This window comes from Lissotriton helveticus, chromosome 8, assembly GCF_964261635.1.
Source record: "Lissotriton helveticus chromosome 8, aLisHel1.1, whole genome shotgun sequence".
Lineage (NCBI taxonomy): Eukaryota > Metazoa > Chordata > Amphibia > Caudata > Salamandridae > Lissotriton > Lissotriton helveticus.
Genome location: NC_136069.1, coordinates 926,689,405 through 926,702,003, shown reverse-complemented (window position 1 = coordinate 926,702,003; position 12,599 = coordinate 926,689,405). Strand labels below are relative to the sequence as shown.

The 12,599-nt window shown below is 47.8% G+C and overlaps 1 protein-coding gene across 2 annotated transcripts in view; it reads right to left on the bottom strand.

The window, feature by feature from the left end:
- The window catches only part of SENP7 (SUMO specific peptidase 7), a 1,147,653-nt gene that overhangs the window by 356,876 nt on the left and 778,178 nt on the right, over positions 1 to 12,599 (bottom strand). For both annotated transcript variants that reach the window (XM_078657763.1, XM_078657764.1), the window contains exon 17: positions 9,567 to 9,769. In XM_078657763.1, coding sequence (XP_078513889.1) covers positions 9,567 to 9,769 — 203 coding nt within the window. The remainder of the gene's footprint in view (positions 1 to 9,566; positions 9,770 to 12,599) is intronic.

Genomic DNA, 12,599 nt, shown 5'->3' with positions numbered 1-12,599 from the left:
ATTCCTTCTCATGAACCTAGTCCATTTGTCCGAGACAAACTGCGGGCCATTGTCACTAAGGATGGTTTTGGGAATGCCTTCCCTTAAGAAAACTGAAGTCAGGAATCTCAAAATCGTGTCAGTGTCCATGGATTCTTGAATGTCCACCTCAGGCCATTTTGAGTACTTATCCATCACCACACACAAGTACTTGTTCACACCTTTGCTGTCCAGGACCGGTCCCAATATGTCAATTGCCACATTCTCCCAAGGTCCCTGTGGCGTGTCGAACTTCCCCATGGCCGGTCGGAGAGGCCTCAGCACTTTGTCAGCGCCCTGGCATTGGCCACACTCCCTCACTTGCCTTTCAATGTGAACGTCCATGCCTGGCCACCAATACATCTGCTTGACGCGTGCCTTGGTCTTTACAATACCTAGGTGGCCCTCATGTAGTAGAGTTAGTAATCTGGGTATCAGTGAATCCGGCGGCACAACTCTTTCGCCCCGATAGATAAACACCCCAGAGTCACTCAGGGACAGTTCTTCCCTAATTTCATAGAACCTTCGTACTCCATCAGTGAGCTTCCTTTTGTCAGGCCAGCCTGATGTCAAGTATCTCTTAATCTCCCCTTTTTCCATGTCCTCATCGTAGGCGGACTCCCATTCTTGGGCACTTATCGAACTCTCATAGTCCTCCATGCTTGCCACCATCTCTTCCTTATCCAGGGCTTCCTCTGGCGCCACTTCCATCGCGGCAGCCCTGCTGAGATAATCCGCTACCCTGTTCTGTGTTCCCGGCAGATATTCGACATCGTAGGTGTAATCGAGTAGCTTCAGAGTCATTTTGGCTATTCTCGGGGTCGCCGTCTCATGCCCCGAGGAAGTCAAGACCTTGATGAGGGGTTTATGGTCCGTTTGCAGTTTGAATCTCGTACCCCAAACGAACTGTCTGAATCTGCCTAAGGCCCAGGTGACTGCCAACATCTCTTTTTCAATTACGCTGTATCGTTGCTCCGTCGGAGACAGCGCACGGGACGCGAAGCAGATCGTCTCAGTGGCCCCATCATCTCTCACTTGAGCCAAGACCGCCCCTAAGCCCTTGTCACTGGCATCGGTGGTTACCACGGTCTGGCCCGATGGAACGAACCCTTGCAACGGAATAGCTTGACTAATGCAGGTCTTGATGGTGTCGAACTCCTCTTGCGCCTCTGCGTCCCACTCAAACTTGGTCTTGTCTCTGATGAGTTGTCGCATTCTGTATGTCCGGGTGGCAAAGTGTCTCACGAATTTACTATAATACTCGGCCATTCCCAGGAACGACCTCACCTCCTCCTTGGAGCTGGGTGCCTTCGCCTCCTTTATGGCCGTCACATTTCGTTCCTTGGGTGAAATTCCGCTCGTGCTGATCTCATGCCCCAAGTATGTCACCGAATGGGTCCCTATCTTGCACTTACTCCATTCCGCCGTTAGCCCTTTGTTCTGCAACACTTCCAGCACGCTCCGCAACTTCCTGTCGTGATCACCTTTTGACGAGCCCATCACCAAGATGTCATCCTGAAAGTATTGTACTCCAGGAATGTCCTTGAACAAGCGGTGCATCAGCTTCTGAAAAACAGCCGCTGCGGATGCCAGGCCAAAGGGCATCCTCCGGAACTGGTAGCACCCAAATGGAGTGATGAAAGCGGTGTACTTCCTGCTCGAGGGATGCAGCTCTATCTGGTAGTACGCAGACGTGAGATCGATAGTGGAAAAGTGAGTCACACCTTTGGTCTTGGCGAGCATCTCCTCGATTCTGGGAAGGGGAAACTTTTCCACGATGAGACTTTTGTTGAGCTCGCGGAGGTCAACGCAGAGCCGAACCTGCCCATTTGGCTTCTTGACCACGACCAAGGGGGATAGCCACTCTGCACTATCCACCGGCTCTATGACACCTTGCTCTTCTAGCCTCCGGAGTTCCTGTTGTACTGCTCCGCTGGTGGATATGGGAATGTTCCTGACTTTATGCACCACCGGTACTGCACCCTCCTTGAGGACCATTTTGTGAACGAACTTGTCCAGTTTTCCCACTGATCCGTCGAAAACTTTGGGGTATGCCGACTTCCAATCTTCTTCTCTCGTGAGGGGCCACTCGTCTGTCAAGAGAATCTGTTCTTTACCTCCCGGGTTGAGTATGATCCCCAGATCGCCTGCATCTCTCCACCCCAGCACTGAAGGTCCTCTCTCCGCTATGTACAGGGTGCACGTGGCTGACCTCCCTCTAAATTCGAAGTCGAAGTCTCGACACCCCACCAAAGGAATGGCATTTTCCGTGTACGAGATGGGTCTGATGTCCGGCGGCCATAGGTCTGGCCCCACCACAGGCACAAAGTCTTCCTCCCATATGGACCTTTGCACGATGGTCCAAGGAGATCCTGAGTCGACGGCCACGTGTACCTTCACTCCCCCTATCAGCATGTCCGTGCGAGGCTTGTCTCTTCGCTTCCCCGTCACCTCAAGTACCTGGTCCTCGATGCACAACACCAAGTCGTCGTCATCCAAATCGTCCTCCTCGCTGACGTCGGCTGCTGCCGCTTCGACGCACTTGACCGTGGATTTCTTCCCCTTTTTGCGGCAGACTTTCTCAAAATGGCCGACCAGGCCGCAAAATGAGCATCTGGCGCGAAACGCGGGACAGCGTTTATCCTGCGCCGAATGTGCCGTGCTGCCACATCTATAACACGCAAACTTGTTGTCTGTACTAGGGCGGCCTGCCTGCTTCCCTGTCCATCTCAAGTCCTTCCTCTGATCTCCATATCCTCCCTTGGCTCTCCCAGGCTGGGGTGCATCTTCTATCTTGTTCACCATATGCCTCGGCGCGTTCTCCCGTTTTGCTGCCTCCGCACCGCGTCGTGACATTTCAGCCTTTTTGACCATCGCCACCACTTCTTTAAGGGACGTCTCGCTCTGCGCCCACAGTTTGTCCTGGACCGACCTGCACGTGGTGTGCATAACAATTTGGTCTTTTATATATTCTTCCTGAAGCCCTCCATACTGGCACGTGATGGCCAGGCGTCGAAGCGCTGCCACGTAATCATCAATCGACTCACCAGCCTCCTGCTTCCGCTGCTGGAAATTATACCTGTCTATGGAGACACAAACTGCTGGGCGGTAGTGGCTGTCCAGGTCATCCAGGGCGTTTTTGAAGACATCTGTCTCATTCACTCCCCTCTCCTTGGGCACCAGATTCTTGAACACTCTCACCCCTTCCGGGCCCAGGTTGTGGAGCAATAGTCTCTTCTTCCTTTCCGAGGTGAATTCCCCCTCATTCTCATCTTCTAGTGCCTCTATATAGTTTTGAAAATAATCCTTCCAGTCCTCCCATTTTAACTGCGGTTCGCCCGGTCTAGGCAGGAATGGGACTGGGGCCATCAGAGCAGACGCTTGATTTGCCATTCTGGCTTCACCTCTGGGGTCTACCCCCTGGGCACTGTGTTGACTGAGTCCACCGGATGCTCCCGCACTCTCTGCCGTGTTCCCTTGCCCTCTGGGACTGCCAGGCGTGCTATCCCTTCTGGTCTGTGTGGGGTCGTCCGTTTGCGCCCCTTCCTCTGACTTGGGGTCAATACCCTTGGCTGCCAGGGTGCTGGCTATGCTCCCTTTTCCTAGCCCAGCACTGACCTGGTTGTTGGAGCCGGCTCAGGTGGATTCCCGTGGTTGTTTCAGCTGCTGCCACGCCCTCTGCTCGTTTATTCCTGGATTTACTGTTGCTGTGTCCTACTGCTGTAAATATGGGGCTGTCCTGGGGGGTCAGCTCCTGACCCTGAAGTGCCTGGTGTTCGTGGTCCCAGCCTCGTCGCCAATGTAATGTTACCTTGTTCCCCACATATGCACAGAGTCCAGGTGGGTGAGTTAGCTTGTCTTTATTTCAATTATATTATGTAAATCTCGAGCAAGAGGGCGCCGAGCGTCTAACACGACTGCTCCGGTCGCCAGCTCCGTTATCTCCGCTTTCGCGCCTTCAAACTGGCGCCTACTGCGCATGCGCGCCCTTCGCGCTCCTGTCTATGGCGTGACGCGTCATCGCGTTCACGCTCATAGACTAGAGCGCATCCTACACATGCATTGCCTCACACAGACTTCTAATAAATGGGGGAGGAAAGGGGGGACCAACCTCTGAGCACCCTCAGCTGTACTGCAGTAATCGTGGAGTCCCAGGCTGCGTGTTATGGTTGCAGGAAGTGACAAAGGGTCACAAACTAGGCTGGTGCCTGGCTGCCGCACTCGGTGATTCTAGCAGGCGTGCGAGGGGGACAGGCCGATATATATACTAGCAGAGAAGACATTTGTCTTCGCCTCAAAAATGGCACCGGTGCTCCCCAAAGTCACACCTGCAATGTGCTTTTACAGAGGCACGGTACGTCGGCGCCGATATCAGCAGACAACAGCTAGTCCCGCAGGATGTGCGGGGGGAAAAACCCTCAGGCGAGCCTCAAGTGCAGCCTCCGAAGTCCTCGGGATCGCGCGCAACACCCTGGGTCGGGTCCGCCACAGGGCGCATTAGCGGGAGACAGGCTCCTCACCCGCATGAGCCTCCCGGATCCTGGCGCTGCAATGGGTCCTCTCACCAGCGCGATTGTCGGTGCATAGGCAGCGGAGATCGGGCACACCTCCTGTCGGTAATGTCAGTCGCTCTGTACTACGGAACCAAGCGCCGCGTAGCCTCCGCTACCCCATGGCACCGCAACAGCCCGCTGGTAGGTGAAGTGTCGTCCAAGTCCGCAGTGGGGGGACGGGGCGCCGCAGCTAGTCACGCGTCTGCCTCACCAACTCACCATCGACGCACTCTGTGCTCCCCTCGTCAGCCACAGCTATGCATCCCGGCGGGCCCCGACTCCTCCGGGCAGCTCACAGGGCTCCCGGTGCCCGCGTCCAGCCACAGCGCTCGTCTCCCTGGGGGTTCCTGCACTCAGCACAGCTGCAACGTGGGTCCCGAGCAAACCTTGGCAATTATGTGGAGTCCGTAAGCAGCAATATTCTCCTCTGTGCCTCCCCCGCCTCAGCACCTGAACAGGAGCCTCTTAATGCAGCGATCGGCTGGGACCGCCGCCATCTTACGGCCTAAAGTTCCGGAATCAGTCGGCGGATCTGCAGGTATCCAGCGTAATTTCCTTGTTGTGTTAGTCGTCTCACCTCGCTGCACTGTCTAGTATGCCATATCAGTAGTTTTTAGCTTCGTTGCACATGAAATAGTGCCGATTTAATACGGATGATGGCCCGAACAGCAGGAGCCTCACACAAGTGCGGCCATCTTGCTTGGCGCCCTCTAGCGCCCCCTCTCGCACCTATAATATTATTTTATATAAAGAACCTTAATGCTTTCCTACTTTTACACTGCATGGATATCCCCAAGGTGTGATAAAAACGTGTCCCACTTTTAATGTATATCAATGATGCAATTTTAAGGTGAAGGACCCTCTTTTGCCTTAAAGGCCCAATCAACAATTTTGTTTTACTTATAGATAACCCAGACCTGGAAACTAATTTTACTAAAACATATTATATTGTATGTGGCCAAAAGCACAGTAAGACCCGACCAATTTTTATCAAGGGAAAGAACTAGGACTAAGTAATGTGAAGGACTGTGTGACATTGGATTTGGTGCTATTATGGCTGTCTGTTTTATCAAATGCTCATGCACCCGAAACAGACATTTAAGAGAAGACTGACTTGCTTGTGATTTTGGCAACAAAATATCCTGGCTGCTGCACTTTAAATTGATAGCTGAAATCTTAGGTCAGAAAATTTTGTAGACTGACTCCAGCAGATATCACGGATTGAGACACCTGGGTTAGGGTCGAGTTAAGCACATATGTGACACTGTACACGGTAGGGGAGGAGCTGAAAAAGCCATCCGTATGTGATTATATATTAACTCAAACCACCGTAGACTCATGGAGTGGTGTGGCTCACTGGTTAGAGGCGGCAGACCCGGAAGCAGAGAACTTCCCGGGACCAGGGTTCAATTCCCCCGCGGCAGGGTCGTGGACCAGGGTCAGCGGACTCGACAATTCTCGCCTCGGTGCCTACTCTAACGAGGGATCACACTCGGCAACTCTGGGCATTAAGCTTGCCTCATCTCTACAACGGCCCCCCACAGACGCCGGGGATGCCTGGTTTCACCTTGGAGATACCCAGAAGGGACCATATCTCACAGGGAAAGCCAGGACGGGTTCCCCAGCGGTCTCCCGCGCCGGGACGCTTACGGGCAGCTGTGCGCTTTACAAGTCCAACACATTTACATTTACACGGAGCCATAGTTAACCAACCTATGGGAGAGGTCACTGCTAACTAGATTTTGCTTCGTTTTCCTCTGGGAGAATATGAGTTGGGTACTGTATTTATGTGTCCATTTGATGAACGTTCTATGCAAACACTGCTACTCTGTGTATTCTTTAGTACATTTTATAAACATTTTGCAAGTCTTTTTTTAAGCTGGTTCTTAGGAATAGTGGTTTTTATAAGTGTAAGCCTGTACTGTACTTCAAGAATGCTGAGCACCCTCTTAATAGATTATTCAAGTGGTTGCTTTTAAAATATGCAATGAGATATCACAAATCATTGCTCTTTTAATCAAACAGCTTACATGTTGTAATTTCTAAACAGTACTTTTATGATCATTTATTATAATCAAATAAAGATGAACCGAACTGGAACGCAACTGGTCTGGATCTTGCTATCTACATAGTTCCTGCCATATTGCTTTGCTGTGCCTCCTCCCATATACATATCAAAGACAATCTAGAAGCTAAAAGGAGATTTCATATACTCAATTCTTTGTAATTTATTTTTCAAACTTCGAGACTGGCTTCTAAATAAAAGAAAATCGAAGAGTGGTTAATCTCCTAGAGGAAGTGGTCCATACTACTACAGATGCTCTTTAAATGATTAACTTTGATCTGTTTTCAAAAGAATGTTCACTCTCTCAGAACAGAATGATCCTCAACTATATATTTGCCATTAAGGGAGATATCTGTGCCACTGTTAAAACTGAGTGTTGCCTGCATATACCAGTGAATTTACAGGTCATTCATCAGCGAGTTGAAAGTATTTGTTACCATGTAATGTAACTGCAAACTATTACTGATGAATCGGAATGCTATGATTTGTTGGCAAGACTATCATGGTTGGTAGGGAGATGGTGATTTATGTTATTGGTATTGTATTCTTTGACGTTCTTTTTTCCTGTAATTTCATTAATACTTACTAAGGGCCCTAATAAAGGCTGTTACCCCATTGTGGCCCTTTTTATGCTCCTTCTCTACCCTTTCATATTCTTCAAGGCATTAAGGAATAACCATGTGTATTGGTTGAGTACAAAAAGTCTCTTCTTCAGCGTATTGGTGCAGGGATGTGGAGGTGTTGGCTGTAGCAGAGGAGGCGCACATGAAGCTTTGGGATGATAAGCTACAGGAGCACTTAGAGACCTGGGCCACGTTGATGAAGAAGTTACAGGAAGACCGGCAGGGGAAGAAGTTACAGGAAGACCGGGAGGGAAGAAGGAACAGGAGGCCCAAACTTAAGTACAATCTTAGGGAACAGAGCCTATGTTGACTGGAAACATACAAGGGCAAATGGGGAAAGGAAGTAGAAGAGAGGCAACACTCAGGATTTGAGAGCTCAGGATGGCAACAAGAGCAGTCGAAGAGTGAGAGGAAAGTGAAAGAAGGATAAATAAATATATCACCTGCTGAAGGTTATGAATGTATGTTTCCTTGAACAACTTTGTACTGTTCCTGAGATATGGGAGGGAGTAGGGGAATTGCTGCGGAGGATCAGTAACTGGGAACTAGTTAGGAGACTGGGTTCCTTGCAAGTCGTTGGGGATCTAGATGTTGGGAACAAGCAGCTTGATGATTGTACCAAATAAGGTTATTGTTCTTGTTTTTATTTTTGTTTGCATTCTTTTTTTATTTTTGTTTGCATTCTTTTTTTATATGTGATTATGATCTCTGCATCAATGAGTGCATTTGATCGAGCCTTGATGAATGATACAAATAAACCTTAAGCATTGAAATGAAGAGCGGGCACAAAGGTTGATAAGATGAACATTCAGTACTTTTACTACTAATAAAGGGGACATTTTAAAACTTTTAATAGATAACTTACAGTAGAAAACTTTGCTAGATCATTAATTAGAAGCTCCTGTTTCACATCTACCAGGAGTTTGCATCTTACCATCTGAATTTGTAAAATTTGAAAATGGATATGTTTATAGAGGTCTTCCTTGTGAACTTTGAAAGCCACTTTACTTAAATGTTTCTGTATCACAATGTCACACAAGCAACTGCCTACTAAAAAATAGACACTTAATTTATGCAATCTTATTATATAAATTTAATTTGTCATAAATGTGAGTATCATTTTCCCCTCAGATCGCTCCTATCCTTGACAAATTCAAGGAAACTTCGGCCTGATTTGTCTGTGATCACTGCTGTTTGTTAATAAATACATTTTGCAGACTCCTACTAGACAAAGGTGTTATCGAGGAAAAGCCTCAGAATATAAAGAGTAGAATGTAGCTGATTACTAGGAACCCAAACTTCTTACTGAAAAAGATAACAATAAAGTCAGTGTTCAGGGATATTTACATTACAGAGAGGAAAATACGACAGAGCATGACCAATCTGTAGAAACTTGTCTCAAAGTAGAAATGTCCAATTCTTCTATAACTAGGCTGCTGCCTATTTACTATTATTTCCTGTATCTTTCTTTCGAAGCAGTGAAACTAGGGGAACAGGGCACTTGACACTTTGACAATAGAGTGTATTATGAAGCATTTTCTGTGGAACTAAAACTCTTGTATGGATATTGATGTCTCCCTGTGATTGGCTGTTTTAATAATACTACTACTTAGACATCTTGCTTAAATCAAAATGTGAGAAAGTCTAGGTTTTCAACATTTTATGAACAGCAGCAATTGTTTGCTCTGAAAGGTTTTTCATTTAGAATATTGTAATATAATTATATAATTAACAAACTTGTAAAACTGTTTGACGATGTTGAGTCACAGAATTAAGAGGAAACAAATTCCATGAACGTATATCTGTGCCATGTTAACCATTGCTCACAACAAATAAGACAGATGTAAACATACTCTGCTAGAGGTGGGTAAGAGTGGCAACCTTGGATTGCAAGCACAACTTGTCGTAGGATTAGTTGTGATAAAAGACTGCCAATTGGGAAGCTGTGGAGTCAGACATGCAGGCTCTGGAGTCTTGACTGGGTAGCAAACGTTGCCTAACCGCCAGAATGAGAAACTACTGCGTCTTAGGAAACTCAAGATCACAAAGTCCTGCAGGAATGAGATTAATATTTGGTGCTGGGGTGCTCTTTCTTCCCATACAAAGCTCAGTCTTGCTGAACAACATCTTGTACCAGCTGATTTAAGTTATGATAAAAATTCTCAGGGCAAACACTTTCATCATCCTGCACTCCTCCTATTGCACCCGAGACCCCTCACTTCACTTACTATCTCATTCTATGCACCAGCCCATCACCTGCCACGTAGGGATGAATCAGAGAATATGTTTGGTTACTGTGTTATTTACCTTCAGACTGGGGACTGTGGTTTCCACTCAGTTCTTCTTTCCTACTGTAAGCATCATTAAATACAATGACTGTGCTTTTCCTAGCAGGGTCATCCCGCTCTTCCGCTTCAACCAGATGCTGGGGTTCATCAGAGAGTTTACGTTCCTCATATATTGCTTTTTCCAGCCAAGGGAAACAGATAACTGCGAGGTACCAATGTGATCTGTAGAAAACAATAATAGAAAAGAAAACTGGAAATTAGAATAGTGCTGCAGTCACAATACTGCAAATAATATTGTGTCTGTGGCATAAGAGCTGCAAGAATTGTTTTTCAAATATAGCTCAATTTTGACAATGTTTTCTTAGTCGTCGATAAATAGCAGAGGAAAAATTACTTACCTTTTGCAACTACCTTTCTGGCTGACACTCTAGGTACAGATTCCTCACCCCATGAATCCTCCCACATCAGCTGGTGGTGCCTCCTCCCATGGATGTGACACAGGTTCATGAAAGGTGTCACAGGACATGTTGACACCAGTTCCTGTCTTGTTCCCCCCTCCCTTAGAGACAGACAAAGTAAGCCAGAAACCAATGCACCACAAACGGACCAAACCTCAGAGCTTTGAGGTGGAGGGAACTGTGAGGAACCTGCAGATCAATAGAGTTCTGCCAGAAAGATAGTTACCAAAGTTAAGAAACTTTTTGTTCCATTAGATAGTTCTATCTGCAAATTCCTTACCCCATAAGTCAATTCCAAAGTAGTACCACATGGAAGTGGGTCTGAGGGGCACTAAAGACAAACTTTGCCACAAAACAGGTCAGACATTCAACAACACCAACAAGAGATAGAGTTGTAAAGGTCAAGCCAGAGGCCAATCAGAAATTTTAGCCCCAGGACACTAGCTAGGAGGCAGAATGTACTGTACGTAGAGGACAGCACACCATTCTATCGGACAAAAGTTCCTACAATGAAAACTAGCAATGCTCAGTTGAAAAAACTCCACACAAACAGCTCAAACACAAGAAGAGGCCCTTCAACAAGGGCACCACCTCATCTGCCCACAGACAGGAGAACAATGCAGGGTGTGACAGAATCCACAGGAGTCAGATGCCACCTGATCTGAAGGTAGGCAAGGCCAGTTGGGTGGAAGTCAAGAAAACTAACTGCATCACAACTGAGCCCTGTACACAGTCCACCTGACAAAAATGAATCAGACACCTGCCATTTTCCTAGACCAAAACGGTAAACACCATCAATCATAGGGACACCAAAGCAATGCTAAATTTCCATTACAAAAGACAAGGCAACACATTAATAGCAGGCCAGCAAGCAAATGGCAAGTAGTAAGAATCAGGTACAGATGTCATAAAGAGAACAAGATAAGAGAAACACTGCCAAATCTTGAAGCTAAATGGGAGTCAGGAAATGCACCCCATCCAAGGTGAATCAAACAGCAAAGCACCAGCAGTCCACATGCACAATAAAAGAGGACTGACTCGCAAAGGACAGCCTACCCCGGATGCACAGCAATAGAGTACCAGAGCCCAGTGGAACAGAACTGCCACAAACCCCGGCAAGGCAAACCGGTTATGGAGGTTAAGAAGCACCATGACCAACTGGCAAGTGCATAACCAAGCCAGGTGGAATCACATATTCAATCCACCGTGGGCGATAGCACTGCAAGGCAGAGCGAGACACATTTAAATAAAACGTATAGCAACAGCCTAGCCCTAATCCAGAATCAGCTACTACATGTAGGAAGAAGTACACAGATACCAACCATCAATGTGGTTCACGGACATGAGAAAACACCCCAAATATGCGGGAGCATCTGCAGAGGGGAATCACATCTCCTAGATTCCACCTGTTACTGAGACAAAGAAATACCAACTGGTGACATGCAAGCTGCACCAGCCAAACCGTCACAGCGCCCAGCAAACCAAAATCCTTAAGAAGCATCCACCCAGCAATCACAAGTGTCCACCATTTAAAGATGGTTACAACATGTAGACATCCGCTGTAGGATGTCTTACCAAACATAGAGTGAGCCAGGAAGGTCCAACCACCAAATGGGACACAGAAATGGAAAAGGAGTTCACTCATACCGCAAAATAGGGGCTACAGCACTGGCAGCATGGCATGCAAGCACTTCCATTGAGCAAACAACTCAGCACAAAGCAAGATGACTGAAGTAAAGAGACCTAGACCTGCAAACCCACCTCTCTCCAGGAGGAGACAAAAGTGAGTTCGGGAAAAAAGGACTCACAGTGGCATTTCAACTCAAATACAATGACCCTTTGCAACAGGCAGAGGTGAGGTAAGGCACCAGCAAATCAACAACAAGGAAGTCACGCTATGTTGGCTAGGCCATGCCAGTAGAACCATGAGGTATAAAAAGAATGCACATGCAAGACAAAATATACCATGACTCACAGGAGCAAAAAAGACATTCAAAGGAAAGCACTGTGAGACATCCCACCTCTTCTGGGGAGTAGGCTGGAATCCAGTGCTCCGTGGGTCAACTAACCTCAACAACTAAACAGGACCCAGAATGGCAGGAGCCTACACCACAACAGTAACAGGTGACAGGGAGGGCAGTGAACTGTCCAAAACAAAAACCTCATAGGCCAGTGGAAACAGACAGTACAACATTTGTTTCATAGACTTTATTTGGTTTAATCTAAACCATCAAAGTATGCCCAATCAATAAATAATATTCAATAAAGGGGGTGGAGCTAGCCGGCAACCGAGATGGCTGCCTGAGTCCGGAGCTCCTCCGCTCTGAACCATCATCCTGCATTTATCCTGCTTGTTTGGACCTCACCGTGAGGCAATCCTCAGCCCTGCTGTGAGCGCGATTGCCACAGTCTCACTTATGGCGGCGTAGACGGGGCCCGTGACCTGAGGGACCGAGACCTGCTATCCGGTGCGGAGGCGCGCGGCGGGCCTTTGAGGCCGCGGCCTCGATTTGTAGCTGCAGCCGCTACTGGAGCCGTGCCTGCCGGTACGGAGATCTGCGCGACCCCGCGCTGTGGAGCGGGACGCGACCTGC